At 40.1% G+C, this 17847-nt stretch overlaps 1 protein-coding gene across 1 annotated transcript in view; it reads right to left on the bottom strand.

The window, feature by feature from the left end:
- tbcd (tubulin folding cofactor D) overlaps positions 1-17847 on the bottom strand; it is a 60859-nt gene that overhangs the window by 11531 nt on the left and 31481 nt on the right. The window contains exons 15-30 of the mRNA XM_034189735.1: positions 14476-14533; positions 14355-14384; positions 14000-14085; positions 12007-12087; positions 11845-11918; positions 11604-11721; positions 11357-11417; positions 11047-11069; positions 10922-10953; positions 10736-10798; positions 9693-9769; positions 9384-9465; positions 9143-9261; positions 8827-8915; positions 8305-8445; positions 2212-2295 (exon numbers count right to left, since the gene is read on the bottom strand). Of these exons, the coding sequence (XP_034045626.1) occupies positions 2212-2295; positions 8305-8445; positions 8827-8915; positions 9143-9261; positions 9384-9465; positions 9693-9769; positions 10736-10798; positions 10922-10953; positions 11047-11069; positions 11357-11417; positions 11604-11721; positions 11845-11918; positions 12007-12087; positions 14000-14085; positions 14355-14384; positions 14476-14533 (1218 nt within the window). The remainder of the gene's footprint in view (positions 1-2211; positions 2296-8304; positions 8446-8826; positions 8916-9142; positions 9262-9383; positions 9466-9692; positions 9770-10735; positions 10799-10921; positions 10954-11046; positions 11070-11356; positions 11418-11603; positions 11722-11844; positions 11919-12006; positions 12088-13999; positions 14086-14354; positions 14385-14475; positions 14534-17847) is intronic.

Genomic DNA, 17847 nt, shown 5'->3' with positions numbered 1-17847 from the left:
ACCGAAATGTGCACGGCTCTTTGGAGCTGTGCACTTAGTCCCACAAAACAGACGATATTAATTATTATATTTTGTGTGTTACTACGAGGTCTGTTAGAAAAGTATCCGACCTTTTTATTTTTTTCAAAAACCTGATGGATTTGAATCACGTGTGCTTGCATGAGCCAACCTTGAACCTTCGTGCGCATGTGCATGCTGGACTCCGAAAAATGATGCCCACCTCTTCCACCATTCGGAAGATTCAGACGGCTTTCGGTGGCTTTTCAGTCGTGTGACTATCTGAGAAATTGTGGAAGAGGTGAGCATGTCACAACATGTCCTGTGAGACTTCAACACAGAGGCGCTTTTGCTCCATCAGCAGCTTCGTGCCAAAGCCATCGGCATGAATTTCGCTGCAACTCTTTTCAGGGCCAAATCTTCTGTCACAGTGGAATGTGCCGAAAAAGTGCTGATGTTCACCTCTTCCGCAATTTCTCGGATAGTAACACGATGCTCCCACATCACCACAGAGTTCACTTTGGAATGATCAGGTCATTTCAGCATGTTGATGGCCGCCCGGAGCGTGGCTCGCTCTCCACTGTTGTGCTGCCATCTTTAAACCAGTTGTACCGCTCCTTAATCTGTGTGATGCCCATAGGATCATCACCGAAAGCCGTCTGAATAATCCGAATGGTTTCCACCCGGCTGTTGCCCAGTTTCTGGCAAAATTTGATGCAGTCGCGCTGCTCCATTTGTTCCACCATTTTCCTTGCAAAGAAAATCCAATGAGAGACTACACCCATCCCCACACAAAGGCTGCTTACCAGCAAATGATGCAATCGACGCAATCGACAGGCGTGAAAAAATTCACGCATGCGCACGAAGGTTCAAGGTTGGCTCATGCAAGCACACGTGATTCAAATCCATCAGGTTTTTGAAAAAAAATAAAAAGGTCGGACACTTTTCTAACAGACCTCGTATACCTTCCATGTCTAAAACCATTTACAAAGTAGATTTTTAGATGGATGGGGTAATCTTGATTTTGGTGTTATATTATTCCCAATTAAATAAAAACTATTTCCATTCTGCAATATGTGACAATAATATGAAAAGAAGATACTCAAATGTAACTCGTCACATTCTCTTGAGCTGACCTTTCCAACCAAACATTTTTGCTGACAGTGAGGTGTCATTTTTGTCTGGGGTAAATGTCTAAGCAGAGAGTTCTGCTCATTTTCAAGGGGGGAAAAATGTTTAAGATAAACAAATACAAAATTTGGAGACCTGAGTAAGTTTAGATAAAAAGAAAAAAGAAAAAGGTAACACTTTCTGACAAGGTCTCTGATCAAGCATTCATGACATTGGACCCCACAGAAACTTGTATTTTTCACAACTGTAAGCCATGCTTGTCAAGAGAAATTGCTGTCCTTCCATCCATCCATCCAACAAAACCCTCCATATCCTAAAACTCAAGAAATGTAAAATTCTCAAAATCAAATTTTTTTTTATACATTAATACAGGATTTTTATACATTAACACTGGATTTTTATACATTAATACAGATTTTTGGGTTTCACGTAAGAAATGTAACAGAAGCCTTGAAATGCTCACATCGGCCACTAGATGGCAACAAAAGCTGCTCAAATGTGTGGCAAGGTCTTGACTGTTAATTTATTTGAGAAGTTAACTTGGTGAAAATAAGACGGGCTGACAGACAAAAATCAACTTACAGCTGTGTCCCTGCCCTTACGGCCAGTCTACTTATAAAAATAATTTGGTACCTAATGTAAGCCAGTATGACCAGCAGTTGAGCAGTGTCTGTACACAAGATAATTTAACAGCACAATTTGCTGAATTAGTTCCCACATTAGGTTAGCTTGTGCAATGAGCCAAGTTGAGTGTGTACAAAATTCACTAAATTAAAAGCAAGACTAAACGACAGTTGCTGCTGTTATTATGTTGCAGTATATTTTTCTTTCTCAATATTTTGAGAGGGTAGCACCCTAGTACCCTCTAGTGTCCAGCCACCCTTCGTTAGGGTTAGACATTACTAGACATACAGCAAATATGTTATTTGTTTGAATCTAAGTTTCTTTCTGATTTTCTATGGGTTTTTTTACATGCCTAGTCACGTCAAATAAGGGAGTACGCGCTGAGCTTTACCACAAGCATGACACCATGTAACCACCTTGAGTCCACTTATGTGTGATCAGCATCACAGTGCTACTTACAGGTCTGGGGAAAGGATCTCTGGAGCACTGCTGGAAACCAGCACAGTCACTTCCAGCAGACTGGTCATTGCTGCCTCTCTCACCCTGTACACAGAGGGGGAAAAAACTGAGGTTCTTTGCTTGTAACAACAATTTAATAAGAACAACTTAAGTAGAAATGTTTTAATACAGAAGATACATCATATTTCAAGATTGAATCTCAATGTTGGTATTTTTTATCATATGTAGTGGTGTAACACTACACCTAACACCTTTTTGACAAAGGCTATTTTTTATTCACTAATAGTGTTGATCCTACAATTTAATATAACAATTTTATTTTAAAATGTTATGTAAATCATTGAACACCTTTTTATTCAGGACCACAGGCAACAGGTCCTTGTTTTCATTGCTCATTAAAGACTTTTTAAAATAGTAAACAAAGTAGTATTTTAATTGTTTTTTGTTGTTGTTCTTTTTTTATTTTGCTCCTCCAAAAATGATCCGAACTGTGACTTAAAAACGTGATCAGATCTGACCTGTGGGTTTTGTGATTGGTGACACTCCTAATCAGTTTTATAGTCAAATCAGTATCAGGCCTACAAGGTGCATTCTGTTTATGTGAAATGTTAATCGGGAAATTCCATTCAGAGTCACACCCTCTGAAACAGGTGCTGGAGGCGACTGGTGGAGTTTTTGACTGCTGGCTTATTGGCACACACTTTGGGCGTGTACACACACACACACACACACACACACACACACACACACACACACACACACACACACACACACACACACACACACACACACACACACACACACACACACACACACACACACACACACACACACACACACACACACACACACACACACGAGAGAGCGAGAGAGAGAGAGAGAAAAAACAATTAAAATATGAATTTTGTCTTTATGTGGCAGTATGTAAAAAAACAAAAAGTAGATAAATTGATAGTACATGGAAGGACAAAATACAGGGAAAGATAAGTAAGTGAAGTAAGGAAAACTGACTTGAGAAACAGAACAAAAAGAAAGATTATTTGATGTCATGAGAAAAGCCATCCTACGCTATGAGGACAAGCAACAAGCCGGGTGACATTCCTAGCTAGTAGGCAAATATGGCTTGAGGCTACTTCTGAGACAGGCATGAATGTTACGTCTTTGTGACCTTAGGTGAAAGGACAGAAGCACCGAAAGGACCTAAAATCTGATGAGAATCAAAGCTGCACTGACACTAGGCACTCTGGACCAAGCCTGAGCGGATTATGCCCCCAAAGTCCAGTTTGTTTATCGTGTGAGTGCTCTGGGCTGTGCCTGGCCAGCTGGCATGTCTGGCCTGATTGGCAGAGGTGGTCTGGGAGTGGTCCAGTTAGACTCAGCTGCAGCCACAAGTGTGTTCACAGATGCAACTGTTCAATTTAACAATTACTACTACTACTACTGTAACATTATTATTACTACTTAGATAATACAGTCTTCAATTATTCAACATTTTGGTTAAAAATGGGTCTTGTGATCACCAAGCAAACCTGCAAAATATTTTCTCATCTTTTGCTGCCTCCATAAAAATCTTGTCATGTGTGCAGCGTGACTAACTGATAAATCCTTTATTGCCGGGGTCTCAAACTCACGGCCCGCGTTTCATCCGGCCCACCACTTGATATTAATTTATAGTGAAATCCGGCCCGCTGTCAGGACTGAGAAAGAAATTTCCAATTTCCAAGGTGACCCTGAACGCAGCATATTTACCGCGTGAACACAGCATATTTACTGCGTGAACCCAAACAAGCCAAAAAACAACAACAAAAAAAACCATTCAGCACACTGGCAGCACCCTCATGACGTAAATCAAAATGTCTCTTTCAAAGGCTAAAAGAAAAGTTGATGTCGAGCACAGAGTGTTTCAGGAGAGGTGGGAAAATGATTATTTCTTTGTGGAGTTTAAGGGGAACACCACCTGCCTTATCTGCAAGCAGAAAGTTGCCGTTCTGAAGGAATATAATCTCAAACAGCATTTTTTAACTAAACATGCGGACCAATATGCAAAGTTCGAGGGAGAAGAGCGGACACAGCAAGCTGCACAGTTAAAGAAAGAGCTGTCATTGCAACAAAATTTATTCCAGAGAGCGAGAAAGGAGGCCGATGCAGCACTTGAAGCAAGTTATGTCGTGAGTGAGATGATCGGCAAAGCGGGAAAGCCGTTCACTGAAGGTCAGTTTCTGAAAGACTGCATGCTGAAAGTTGCAGATATTGTCTGTCCAGAAAAAAAAAAGCCAATTCAGCAACATTAGACTGTCAGCCAACACGGTGGCAGAGCGGATCACTGAGCTTTCAGATGACATTTATGAACAGTTAGGTGACAGAGGCAAACGTTTCAGCGCGTACTCTGTGGCTCTGGATGAGAGCACGGACATTAATGACATGGGTCAGCTCGCCATTTATGTCCGCGGTATTAATGACCAGTTCGAACTAACAGAAAAGCTGCTCAGTGTGAACCCGATGCAAAGTCGTACCACAGCTAAGGATGTATTTCAGCTGCTGTGTGACACAATTGAGCAGGCTGGCCTCTCCTGGAAGTCTCTGGTAGGAATAACGACAGACGGCGCACTATCAATGATGGGGAGAAAAAAACTGACTTGTAGTGCTTGTTCAAAAAAAATTGGAGGAGGAAGGTGCAGATTCTGCAATTGCTTTGCACTGCATTATCCACCAGCAGGCACTGTGCAGCAGGTGCTTAAAGTTTGACAATGTGATGTCTGTTGTTGTGAAATGCATCAATTTCATTAGATCCAGAGCCTTACAGCACCGCCAGTTCCGTGCCTTTTGAGAGGAAATTGATGCGTCCTATGGAGATGTGCTGTACTTCACAGAGGTACGGTGGCTCAGCGGGGAAATGTCCTGAAGAGGCTTTTTGAGTTGAGAACAGAAGTGAAGATGTTCATGGAGGAGGGCAGGCTGGACCTTCCTGAGCTTGATGATCCCAAGTGGCTGATGGACCTGGCTTTCCTAGTTGACATCACAGAGGAACTGAACACACTCAACCTGAAGTTGCAGGGCCCAGGCCAGCTTGTCACTGCAGCTTTTGAAAATGTCAGAGCTTTCATGAAAAAACTAATGTTATGGAAAGCCCAGATCTCTGAGAAAAAAACTCTTCCACTTCCCAGCATGCAGCTCTCTTGTGGAGGAGGGCAAAGCATTCAGTGGTGAAAAATATGTTGCTGCCATTGAGAAGTTACAGCAGGAATTTGACCAGCGGTTTGCAGACTTCAAGACACACAGTGCCACATTCCAAATGTTTGCTGATCCCTTCTCCTTTGATGTGCAGAATGCTCCTAGTGTGCTACAAATGGAGCTCATTGACCTGCATTGCAATTCTCAACTCAAAGCCAAGTTCAGAGAGACCAATGGAAAAGCAGAAATGCTTGGAAAATTTCTGAGAGAAATACCCCCATCTTTCCCAGAGCTTTACAGGATATTCAAGAGGACCGTGTGTCTTTTTGGAAGCACATATCTCTGTGAAAAACTATTCTCCACCATGAACTTTAATAAATCAAAGTATAGATCCAGACTCAGCGATGACCACCTTAAAGCCATACTGAGGGTTTCAACTGCCACCTCTCTCAGAGCAAATGTGGTTAAGCTGTCTGAGAAAAAGAGTTCTCAGGTGTCTGGGAGCAAGCATTAGACAAAAAAAAAACAAAAAGCAAATTATGAATGTAAAATAGTTCATGTTGCGAAGGACAGTTGTTTGAACAGTTTAATGTTTTTCCTTTTTTTATGCAATACCTGAAGCGGCCCTCTTGTAACAACATTGGATGCTCAGCGGCCCTCTGGTAATTTGAGTTTGAGACCCCTGCTTTATTGCATAATTTCTTCAGATGGGACAGGCTGGATATGGGGAGGTGGAGTGAAGTAATTATTACCAAAAATCCAAATGTCAGTGCAAAATGAGTTTTCTGCCATTTACCTCAACACAGAGTTGTGTAAAGACACGTTTAAAAATGCACCACCCACCTTTCAGCTGTTTTGTTGCACGCATGACACAACCTGCGAAGTCCACGATCTACATACAGATAAAAAATAAAATCTAAAGCCAGTGGCACAGGACATGCCAGTTTGTACTTTAAAGAGTGATGTTCATACCATCTGCTCTGCACAAGCAGTATACATCCCTTTGCACTTCAGCAGAGTGCATACAACCCTCCCTTCGGCTGCACCCTTGTTTTAACTCAGAATTGCCACACCAGATACAAGGTGGATCTGCATGTTGACTTGGCTCACATTTTATGCCAGATGCCCTTCCTGGAGTAACTCTATTACAAGGAAAATAGGCAGGGGTCGATTTTGAACCGGGGTACCTTCTGCACTGAAAACAAGCGCATTTATATGTTTGGCCACCATCTCTGCCTGCAGAGCACATACAGTAGTGTTCAGAATAATAGTAGTGCTATGTGACTAAAAAGATTAATCCAGGTTTTGAGTATATTTCTTATTGTTACATGGGAAACAAGCTACCAGTAGATTCAGTAGATCGTCTCACAAACTGTCTGTGGCCCTTGGACCCAAAAGAACAATTTTACTCTCATCAGTCCACAAAATATTCCTCCATTTCTCTTTAGGTTGATGTGTTCTTTGGCTAATTGTAACCTCTTCTGCACGTCTTTTATTTAACAGAGGGACTTTGCAGGGGATTCTTGCAAATAAATTAGCTTCACACAGGCGTCTTCTAACTGTCACAGCACTTACAGGTAACTCTAGACTGTCTTTGATCATCCTGGAGCTGATCAATGGATGAGCCTTTGCCATTCTAGTTATTCTTCTATCCATTTTGATGGTTGTTTTCCGTTTTCTTCCACGCATCTCTGTTTTTTTTGTCCATTTTAAAGCATTGGAGATCATTGTAGATGAACAGCCTATAATTTTTTGCACCTGCGTATAAGTTTTCCCCTCTCCAATCAACTTTTTAATCAAACTATGCTGTTCTTCTGAACAATGTCTTGATCATCCCATTTTCCTCAGGCTTTCAAAGAGAAAAGCATGTTCAACAGGTGCTGGCTTCATCCTTAAATAGGGGACACCTGATTCACACCTGTTTGTTCCACAAAATTGATGAACTCACTGACTGAATGCCACACTACTATTATTGTGAACACCTCCTTTTCTACTTTTTTTACTAACAGCCCAATTTCATAGCCTTAAGAGTGTGCATATCATGAATGCTTGGTCTTGCTGGATTTGTGAGAATCTACTGAATCTACTGGTACCTTGTTTCCCATGTAACAATAAGAAATATACTCAAAACTTGGATTAAACTTTTTAGTCACATAGCATTACTATTATTCTGAACACTACTGTACAACCAATTAAAAAAAGTCTGCCTGACAGATAAGCTAGATAAATTGTGACTGTAGAGATGAATGCATTCTTTCAGAGCTGGAAAAAAATAAACAGCACAAAAGCCTGGTAAAAATCCCCCCTCACACACACACCTTTTATTTTTTTTGAGGAGTGACAGTTGTGCATCTGGCCTGTTTATTGAGAAGCCACCGTCTCTCATTTATCCTGAGCTTTCTTATTCCGTGCTATGAGGGGCAATTGAGGCATTTTGAGCCTGACCCAGAAAAAGCAGGACGTGGTTCTCCATCTCCTGCATTCTGAGAAACCAACATTTCTCAAGAATGTGAGTTTTGACTCACTGGGTGCAGTGATGATAAATGTTGGTTCCTCAGAAAGCAAAAAGATGGAGAACCACATTGTCCTTTTTCTGGCTCAGGCTCAAAATTTCTCAAATCGCCCCCTCGGATTTGGTCATAATGAATATTACAGTACTAATCCAACCACAACAGTACTAAACTCAGTAGTCTTCCAATGATATAGACTCCATCATTCTTTCTCAAAACAAAACTCATGCTGTGTCGGCGTGGTCGCGTTCGGTCCTGAGCTTGGGTAGCAGTGTGAGTGCGGGCCAGCAGCAAATTGGGGAGGGGATAGAGTCATGCCCGGGAATGGTTCAAAGTACCTGAGCCCAGCGTGAGTACATCTTAAGAGACCAGTTAGACAGAGAAGTACCTCTGTGTGTCTGTGGTGACTCACCAGGCCCCTACATCCCCTCTGCCATCTGTTGTGTACTCATTAACGGCATCAAGCAGCGTCTCGTATACTTCGGTTATATTCTCGGAGCACAGGACTGAGTGTGGGGAACCTTGGGCACAAACACCAGCTTTCGTGCAGACTCTGGAGAGCGGAAAGGAAATGTGTTCATACTGAATCAAAGGACACAACAGTAAATATTACACTGGTAAAATTACATAAAATGAGCATTTAAAGATGATGAAGGAGGGGCGGGGGGGAAGATAAACACCCTCACAAAAATGTAGCAGAGGTTATAATGGACAGACATGTCATTCAGGTTGTGCAGGTACAGCGAGTCAGTCATTTGTTTTAGCCTTCTGACCTAAATGATGTCACTCAAGCAGAAGCACAGAACATGCATATAGGAGAGGACGAGAATGAAGCACTACAGAACACGTACCAAATGAACTAAATAAAATAAAATCTCAGAAAAAAAAAATAAAAAAAATAAAGATGACATAATAAATGTATAAGGGCACTAACTGAGAAATGGCTTTGACTGTATCGCTCCTCGCCTCTGCAAATTTCCCTTCTTTCTGGCTGGCATATGCCTGCTGGAGGCCCTCCAGGATCTGCGCGCGCGCGCGCGCGCACACACACACACACACACACACACACACACACACACACACACACACACACACACACACACACACACACACACACACACACACACACACACACACACACACACACACACACACACACACACAAATATTTAAACTAATCCATTAATAAGAGGACAAAGACACCAGGAGAAGTCAAATGGTTGCAAACTGTAGATGTGCTACAAAGTCACCTGCTGCAGTTTGCCATGGATGAGAAATTTTGGCAGACACCCAAGAGCCAGGGCAGATCCACAACGGGTTAGCATCTCCGGATTCTTCAGCCCTGCAAGGTATTGAGCTAGCAGGGCATCTGCACGTGTGCAAAAAACACAACACACACAAACCACACGGGCCATTTTCAACCTCAGATATACAGCACAACTACAGTACTTTAAACACAATGTGGAAATTATATTTCAACTGGAATCCTACCCTGTATTTGTAAGTCAGCCTGGCCTGGATGGACCTGGTAGTACTCCTCACATAAGACAGACAAGGCCGATATTGCCGCTACCTAGAAACACAGGAGAACAGGAACCAATTGGGTGCCACAATTTATGTTATGCACACAAAACGTGTTTAAGTAAATACTAAAGTGCGCATACTGGTCTTGACTATTTTATAGAAAAAAGTCTAGTTCTTGATGGATGACATATACATTATTATGTCATCAACATAAAGAAGGAACACAATATGCTTTGATCCAGCTTTTCATGATATATTACTAAAGGTAAATTTTACCATAATGTCATCCTTCACTCGAACAGAAACTAGATGAAGAGTCTTCAGGGTGTCATCAATGAGCCACTGCCAAGCAGCTGAAACCAGGTTCACAACATTAAAGTACATTTAATTCAAACGTTAAGATCAACAAAACTGCATAAAAACTATCTTACAGCAAAATGTTTCAGAAGCAGCATAAGCTCAATGTTTAAGAAAATCCATACATTTAAAAACATTATTAGCAGCTACATGAGCCTGGAACCACCTGGTCAGGGAGTGAAAAACTCAGTATACTGTATAAATTATTCACATCATAATAGTCAAAACCTTAATATCAATATATTTTATATGCAAATTACTGTATAATCATCAACAGGTTAAGTGACAGTTGAAACTATTCATATTTCAAATTCCATCAATAAGATCCAATCTCAATCTCACAACCAGTCTCAATTTCATACCATCATCAATCTGACACCAAAAACAGACAATGATAAAACAGCTGAACAGTACTGTATCAAAGTACTAAAATACATGACTGAATTATGCGTTTATTACACGTTTCCCCCTTTCTCATTATACATCATTTGTCTTTTTAAAAATGATATAAATGACAGTGGAACTAAATGTTCTAATGTCTGAACAGAGGAAGACTTTCTGTTACAGATATGTGTTGTTGTTTCTGGGCTAATGCAGACAGAGTAGATGAATTGATGGAGATTAAATAGGACCTTAAAATTATGATTTCATAACAGTACAAGGGCAAGACTAATCCTAATCTGATTTGGCAACTAAAACCTTGAACCTGTGCAAGGTTTTGGAAAGGTATAATCCACAGTAGCAATTTTCATCACCACCCACTGCCCATCATTTTTGTCCAGATCTTGTATATATATTGACCACGTAGACAGGCACACAGATGCACTCATAGAGACAAGTAATTCCTAGACATGCTCTGCCCACAGCAACACAGGTAAAAAAATAAATCCTAAGATTTGGACTCCTGTTAAAGCCACAAGAATACTTGCTCTCCATACATTACATAACAAAAATGTATTTACCTATGACAGGATCATCCTTAAATGGCATTTTAGACAGGGACAGCTTTTCTATAAGACCACACACTGAGGGGGAAAAAAAAAAACATTATTTAAGACATTAATGTAGAACAGTGGTGAAATCAGTCCATATAATTAAAACAATTCCCAAAACATGAATGCACTTTTCTTATTTGTAGTTCAATGTACCTGCCGGCCTCATCAGCTCGCCCCCAAAACCCCTATGAAAAGGCATAAACTGATTATAAAGCCAAAATAATATATACAAATTCTTCAGCACATAGTAAAATGATAAGTTGATACATTCAGCCTACCTGTACTGCTTTCTGTCAAGAAGCTGAAAGTATCCCAACAAAACATAATTAGCAACCAGCATCATTTGGATGAGTTTGGTTAATATCTAGCAACTGATGTGATCACACTGCTGGCTGAAGCGCACTGGATTTGATTTTACCACCAGTAACATGAAATAGAGGTGATATTTTCTGACTAGTGTTTGAAACAGATACAAGTTACTTAATGCACAAATCTGACTTTGGGGGGGGGGGGGGGGGGGGGGGGTAGGTCATTTAAACTATTAATGTGAACACAGCCATGTTTAGAATGTTGTCAAAGTATACTTACAGTCTGATGAATATTTTTTAACGCATCCACACATTCTGAAGAGATGAAATCCACAGCACTTCTACAGCACAAATAAAAAGATGATCATTTTGCCATAAACGTTTTAAATTATAAAACAAATGAAGTTTGTAAAACAGATTGATTTCTTTGAAAGTTTGATTTCTTCAAAAAGTCAACCCCCACCCCCATCCCCATCCTAAAATTCAGATGTGGTCCAACATTCATTTGAAAAGACCCTAAAGTGTACCTGTTAGTCTGAGAACCCAGTTTGAACAAAGCATGTGTAATCTCTGCACATGCCAGGATGGCTCCGTGGCGACCATGGAGGTCAGTGCCCACTGCCGTGCGCAACAACTGGGGCAAAACTGAAAACCAACATGGAAAACAAAAGCATGAGATATCCTCTCATGAATAATAATAACTTGAGTTTATTCAGTCACCAAAACATTTTCCTTTGCCTGGGGAACAGCAAAAGCAACACTGTTCACCTGTTGTCGCCATATACTCAGGTGCTTGAGGTGTCAAGTTGTGAAGGGCTTTTGTGGCAAGCTCTCGGATCGCCCTACACAACACAAACATAGTATTCTGTACTGTTAGTGTACTGATTTCTTTATTTGTAGTGAGATTATAGAAGAAAAAGAAGCACGTACCCATCCCAATGGGTGATCTTCATGTCTACCAAATGGCCTATCAAGGCCTTGGTGTACTCGGGGAAACTCGCTATGTAGACACTACAAGAAGACAGTACAGCTACAGCAGTGAGATCCACTTTGGATGAAGACCAAGTATATGTAACTGTAAATATGAAGTAACTAAAACAATAGCAGGAATCTTTTAGTGCATCCATTTTTCCCTTTCTTGTTATATGTAGTACTGTAGTCACTCATACCCTTGGGCTAGCATCTTTTAGTGTGTGAATGTTTGCTCTGCTGTTTGTAAGACAATTTTGCCAAAGGTGACAATTCTTCAAAGTGCCGGAGTGTATCTGTGTTGGTGAACTGACATTTGGAAGTGAACATTTTGCTGTCACAATGCCAAATGTGTGTGTATGTAAAAATAAATAAATAAATAAATAAAAACTCAAAATTGGAAATTTACACACAAAACATAAACCACTAAATGACTGTGGACCATCAACTGAACTAAAATGCACAGTCAGGTCCATATGCATTTGGACAGTGACAAGCTTTGGAATTTTGTTTCTGTACTGAAACACAATGGAGTTGAAATGAAACTGCTGGTAGTGAAAATGCTTGTAATGTAGACTGTTTTTACCATTGAGGCAAATACGGCACACATAGATCTTAGATGATCCCTTAACCATACAACAATTGTAGCTGCAGCCTGAGCTCCTCTCTGGCCAACTGCAGCATTAACACGAGGAAAAAAAAGTGTCAACCTAATATGGTAGGATAGCTGAACTTTAGTCAACTTGAGATGATGATGTGTGGAAAAACAATAAATACATACCAGTATTTATATCACTGGCTTTTATCTTATATGCATTTTGACTTAAGATATTTTCATTACGTCCTGCAACAGACTAGTGTTCTAACGTTCTATCTCCCTCACTGCCTACGACTGCTGGAATAGGCTTCAGCCCCCACTAACCCAGTCTTTGATAAGCGGTTGAAGATGAGTGAGTGTGTATATATCTTTTAATTTCTTCAACTTTAGTATAGTACTGAATAACAGTATGTGCAAAGATGACAACCTTAGTTTTCCCTCAAAAAACAACAGCACCTATGGCCAGTGTTTAGTCTTTTCCAAACAATTTATTCTTCGACTAATATAATATGCTCACTGCATTTATTGATCTTTTGCATTACACATTCTAACCAACCAAAACGTGTCTGTGTGCATACAATGCTTATAGACATCTAATGTTTTATCCCATCTACATCAGATTTGGTGCTCTGATGGTTTGGATCACTGGGCTCTATATGGGCAGATTTAAAATGTTTTATTGTACATTGAACAGAATATTCATATTTTCATTTATGATGGGCAGAGGAGGTTGAGGCTTTTTGTATACTGCAATTGTCTACATAATCTCACACCTGGGTGTGTTTTTGAGTAAAACCTTTGAATTAAAGCTTTAAAAAAAACACTACAAGCACATCTAGTTTATTCCCCCAACTAAATTGCAGTGGTGTACAGAGGCAGCATTAAAAAAAATGTCTGTGCAAATAATTAAGGACCTGACTGTGTAAGAGTGGAATAACAATGGCAGTATCTATGAAGTGACTGTAAAAGTGCTCCTGTGGAACTATGATCATCTGGCAATTTCTGGTAATATAAATAAATAAAATAAAATAAATAAAAGGGGTGCTATACTATTTTATTCACTGGCAGGCAGCACACAACCACACAACATTGTGTGCTACCTAAAAACACAAATGAGTTCAGAACACTGAAAAGATGTAAAGATAGTTTTTTATTTTTTGCTGAAGACCAAGAGACACTTGGTAAACTGAAGCAGAGTAACGTGCGGGATGATGGGATTTGATCTCTGCCCCTTGTCTACATACATATGACTACTACAATAGGTGTGCTTCCACAAATATTTCTTTAAGTGCTTCAGTACAGGGTAACTACAAAGTGTGACTGTCAAGGATATGTGTAAAATATAACATCTCTTACCTGATGTTCAGATAGCAGTTACTGCGATTTCCAACAGCATAGTAGTCCGCGGCAGTTACTATATCAATACCATGAGGAAAAGTCCCCTATGGAGACAAATGCACAAACAGCTGTAGTGAGATGAAAAATAATTAATTTGATTCCAACTTTAATAATAAACATCAGCATGGAGAGATTTACTGGTTCAATGCCTGTTGGCAATTTCGGCTCTAGTGCCCTGTAGCCCTAACGTGAGGCCATTACCTCACAATGAGGCATGTTTGAGCAAGACCTGAACATTTGGCAGCAAATACACTTCAAATCACAGTTATTTATGACAGTGACAATGTAAGAAGTCAATACTGTGGTCACAAACCTGTCTGCCGACATTCTCCTGGAAAGCAGCCTAGAACAAAATATAAGACAAAAATGAACTTCTGTCAAGTAAGTGTGGGTCTTTCACTTCCAAATCACAGGGTGGTGACCAGAACACTTACTGAAGCAGCTTTTCTGCAGGTGATGTCTCGATCAAAGACAGCTGTGATTAGCAAAGCACTGCAGACAGAAAATTGGAGATGCGATCTGATTTAAAATATGTGCATTTGATGTGACAGACAATGTAGCATTTGCCTTCCAGCACCTTAATTACCACATGCACAGGTGTTATCATATCTGTATCAACACTATATGAAATCATATACAGCTATAAGTTGCTGGAAAGTGAAATTACTTTTGTAAGTTTTCCCTACTCTATACAGATGGATCATACTGTTTGTATTTCTTAATGACAGATGCAAATGAAGCACAAGACATACTGACTGACTTGGAAAGGTTCATGTGTCCATCCCTGCACTTGTCTAAAGAATAATGGCTGTACGTTTTTATTTATATTAATATTTCTGATATTGAGTGTGTACAATTAAATAATGGCTCTGAAAATGGAATTTACAAGTGACTAATTCCCAAATGGTTAATATGAGTTTTTTGTTATTAAACCCCTTGTATAAAGCTAAACATCTACCCCAAAAGCATGTCTTGAATGTTTCATTTCAGTTCCACTATGGTGATGTACAGAGATAAAATGACAAAATTTGTGTCACTGTCCAAATGTTACAAAACCACAAGGGTTCTAAAGCTGACCACGTCGGTTTTACACAATGTTTTGGGCATGAAATGTTAAATCTTATTTTGATTAAATTATTATTTTGATTAAATCTGACCCTACTACATACAGTTAACAATTATCTTTCAATTCAATTTATTTATATAGCACCAAATCACAGAAAAGCTGCCCCAAGGCATGTCACATGAGTACGTTCTAACCATACCAACCCTCCTGAGCAAGCACATAGGCAACACTGCTAAGGAAATGTAAACTAAATGTAATCTTTGTAATGCACATAATGTCTGGCACTTATAAAGGCAGGCGTTTATTTTTTCAGAAAAAGTTTTGACCCGGTCATTAAACCAGGCAGGTCCCAATTCAAGGTCAGGATTTTAATCAAGGAAATACATAAGCCTAATCAGAGCTGGGGATTCCCCATAGATCATTTGGCGCCTCCTGGCTGTAGCTAACCCGTTACACACATATAAAGGATATTGTCCATTTCACATGTGCAGTGGTTTTTGTCCATTTTATACATTTAACAGATTTTGTCCGTTCTATACATATAATGGATATACATATATACACACACACACACCTTGCACAACATTGATCAGGCTATGTATAGCGTCCTATGTATAGCGTCCTTGAGAAGTTTTTTGAACTGATTAACTGATTTGATTTCTTGATGTTTAACTATGTAAGGGACCTTGCCAGGGCCCAAAATATGTGCATCAATCAAACAACTGTAAAATCTGTTCAGCTTGTGTCTTCCCCACGGGTGACATCAATGTGTTCAGGATGACGTGTCCACACCTCACCCAGACACAATCATGACTAATGCCTGACATATGTGTCTAGTGAAGTGACGGGACAACAAATTAATTATCAAAGATGCTACCATATGCCAACTATTTCTTTGGGTGATTAATGCTGGATGTGTGTTGCTATGATGAAAGTTCAATATTACATTTCTAGCTACAATGTGCAATTCCGTAATTACGGTAAAACTTTACTAAAGGGTCAGTTTGTCTTATTTTGATGTGTGGAACAAAGATTCACAGAACACAAAGTAAACAGTCACAACATTATTAAAGTTATAGTAATAGTGGAAGTTTTGTCTGATTATGTTTCAACTTTGAAATCCCTCCACCCTTAACTCCCTGCATATATCTCAGGAAATAGATGTGTGTGACCATAAGACGTTGAAAGGTGGTTGACCTAATACATCATAGTGACAGCATGAGACTCACAGCTGTTGCCCTTGTTCACTATCTTCTCATTCTCCCACCACCCTGAGTCCAAACAACTAACCACAAAATCCACAATGTAGGCCTGGCGCTGAACACGTTGGCTTTATTGACTACCTTGACCTGGAGCAGCGTAAAAAAAAAAGACTGAAATTTTATTGCAGTCCTGATAACACCTTGAAGGAAAGTCTAAATTCCACTTGTGGCTGAAAGAAAAGGTACACAGTGTACCTGCAAACCTTTGAAGTGTGTGTGTGTGTGTGTGTGTGTGTGTGTGTGTGTGTGTGTGTGTGTGTGTGTGTGTGTGTGTGTGTGTGAGTGAGTGAGTGAGTGAGTGAGTGAGTGAGTGAGTGAGTGAGTGAGTGAGTGAGTGAGTGAGTGAGTGAGTGAGCTGCATGTGTATGTTTGCACAAGTGACTTTGGGGTAAAATGACACATAGAGCGAGTGCTCTGTAAATGCCATCAAGTTGTGATGAATAAAGAGCAGGAACCAGCTTGCCTAAGAGATACTGCCAAACGGTGATCGAAACCTACAGCAACAGACGAAACCTGGCAATCCTGTAGGCTAGGGAAAGGAAGGGTGTTGTCGCAACTACTGATGATAATTGTAGTTGCAGGGGTTCAAACTAACACTGCAGAGCTGGTCTGCACAGTCACAGGCCACAGGTCTGTACATGCACACAAAGAGAAAAGATTACTCAGGAGAACTAGGAAACCGTTGGTGACATTACACCTCTTGTAACATCTCAATACTGACTATAGTTCCAGACGTTTTTATGCATCAATAACAGACCCTCAAGATTAAATAAATAAATGCTATTTTGAAGTCATGTGACCAGATGTGCCTGCCATTTCTCCACGTAATGTGGAATTGCGTCATGAAGGGCAGCCGATGTAAAACATGTCTAATCAACATTCAGATCCAAATCAAATTTGCTGTGGCGACCCGAGTGAAAACAAGGGAGCAGCTGAAGGAACATACTAGGTGCAGTGCTGGTGCATTACTGTCATGAGGCTGCAGAAAGCGATTGTGCTGTAGACCCCCAAAATCTTGGTCTAAAGTCTACTATTTTTAAGCCCTACACAGGTGTGTTCCCAACAAACACACACCTGTTTGTACACACAGTGATGTGAATTAATGTTCATACTCCTCTCATTTACTCATGAAACTAAAACAAAACTAAGATGAAAAGTAAAAAATGTCAGGCCTTGGTGACATACAGAGATCAAGTGGACAGAGAGGGTGGAGGAGGAGGAGGAGGTGTTATGGTAATGAGGCACTTAACTGCTTCACCTCAGGGAAGTGTGATGTATGCTGCTCCCGTAAATGATCTGCTGCACTTTAACATTTTGTGCACAGATTCATCCCCTCACAAGAAAATGTTTCACTTTTGTCACCCACTGAGTCCTCCATCTAAATTACAATGTACCATATGTGCACATGACTCTAAAGGTAATGTCGGATAATAAGGTGATATTAAGGAGATAATAAGGTTAATTTCATGTTATGCTCA

The sequence above is a fragment of the Thalassophryne amazonica genome, chromosome 16 (assembly GCF_902500255.1).
Source record: "Thalassophryne amazonica chromosome 16, fThaAma1.1, whole genome shotgun sequence".
Taxonomy (NCBI): domain Eukaryota; kingdom Metazoa; phylum Chordata; class Actinopteri; order Batrachoidiformes; family Batrachoididae; genus Thalassophryne; species Thalassophryne amazonica.
Note: the sequence above shows the minus strand (reverse complement) of the source record. Positions and strands in the feature narration are given on the sequence as shown.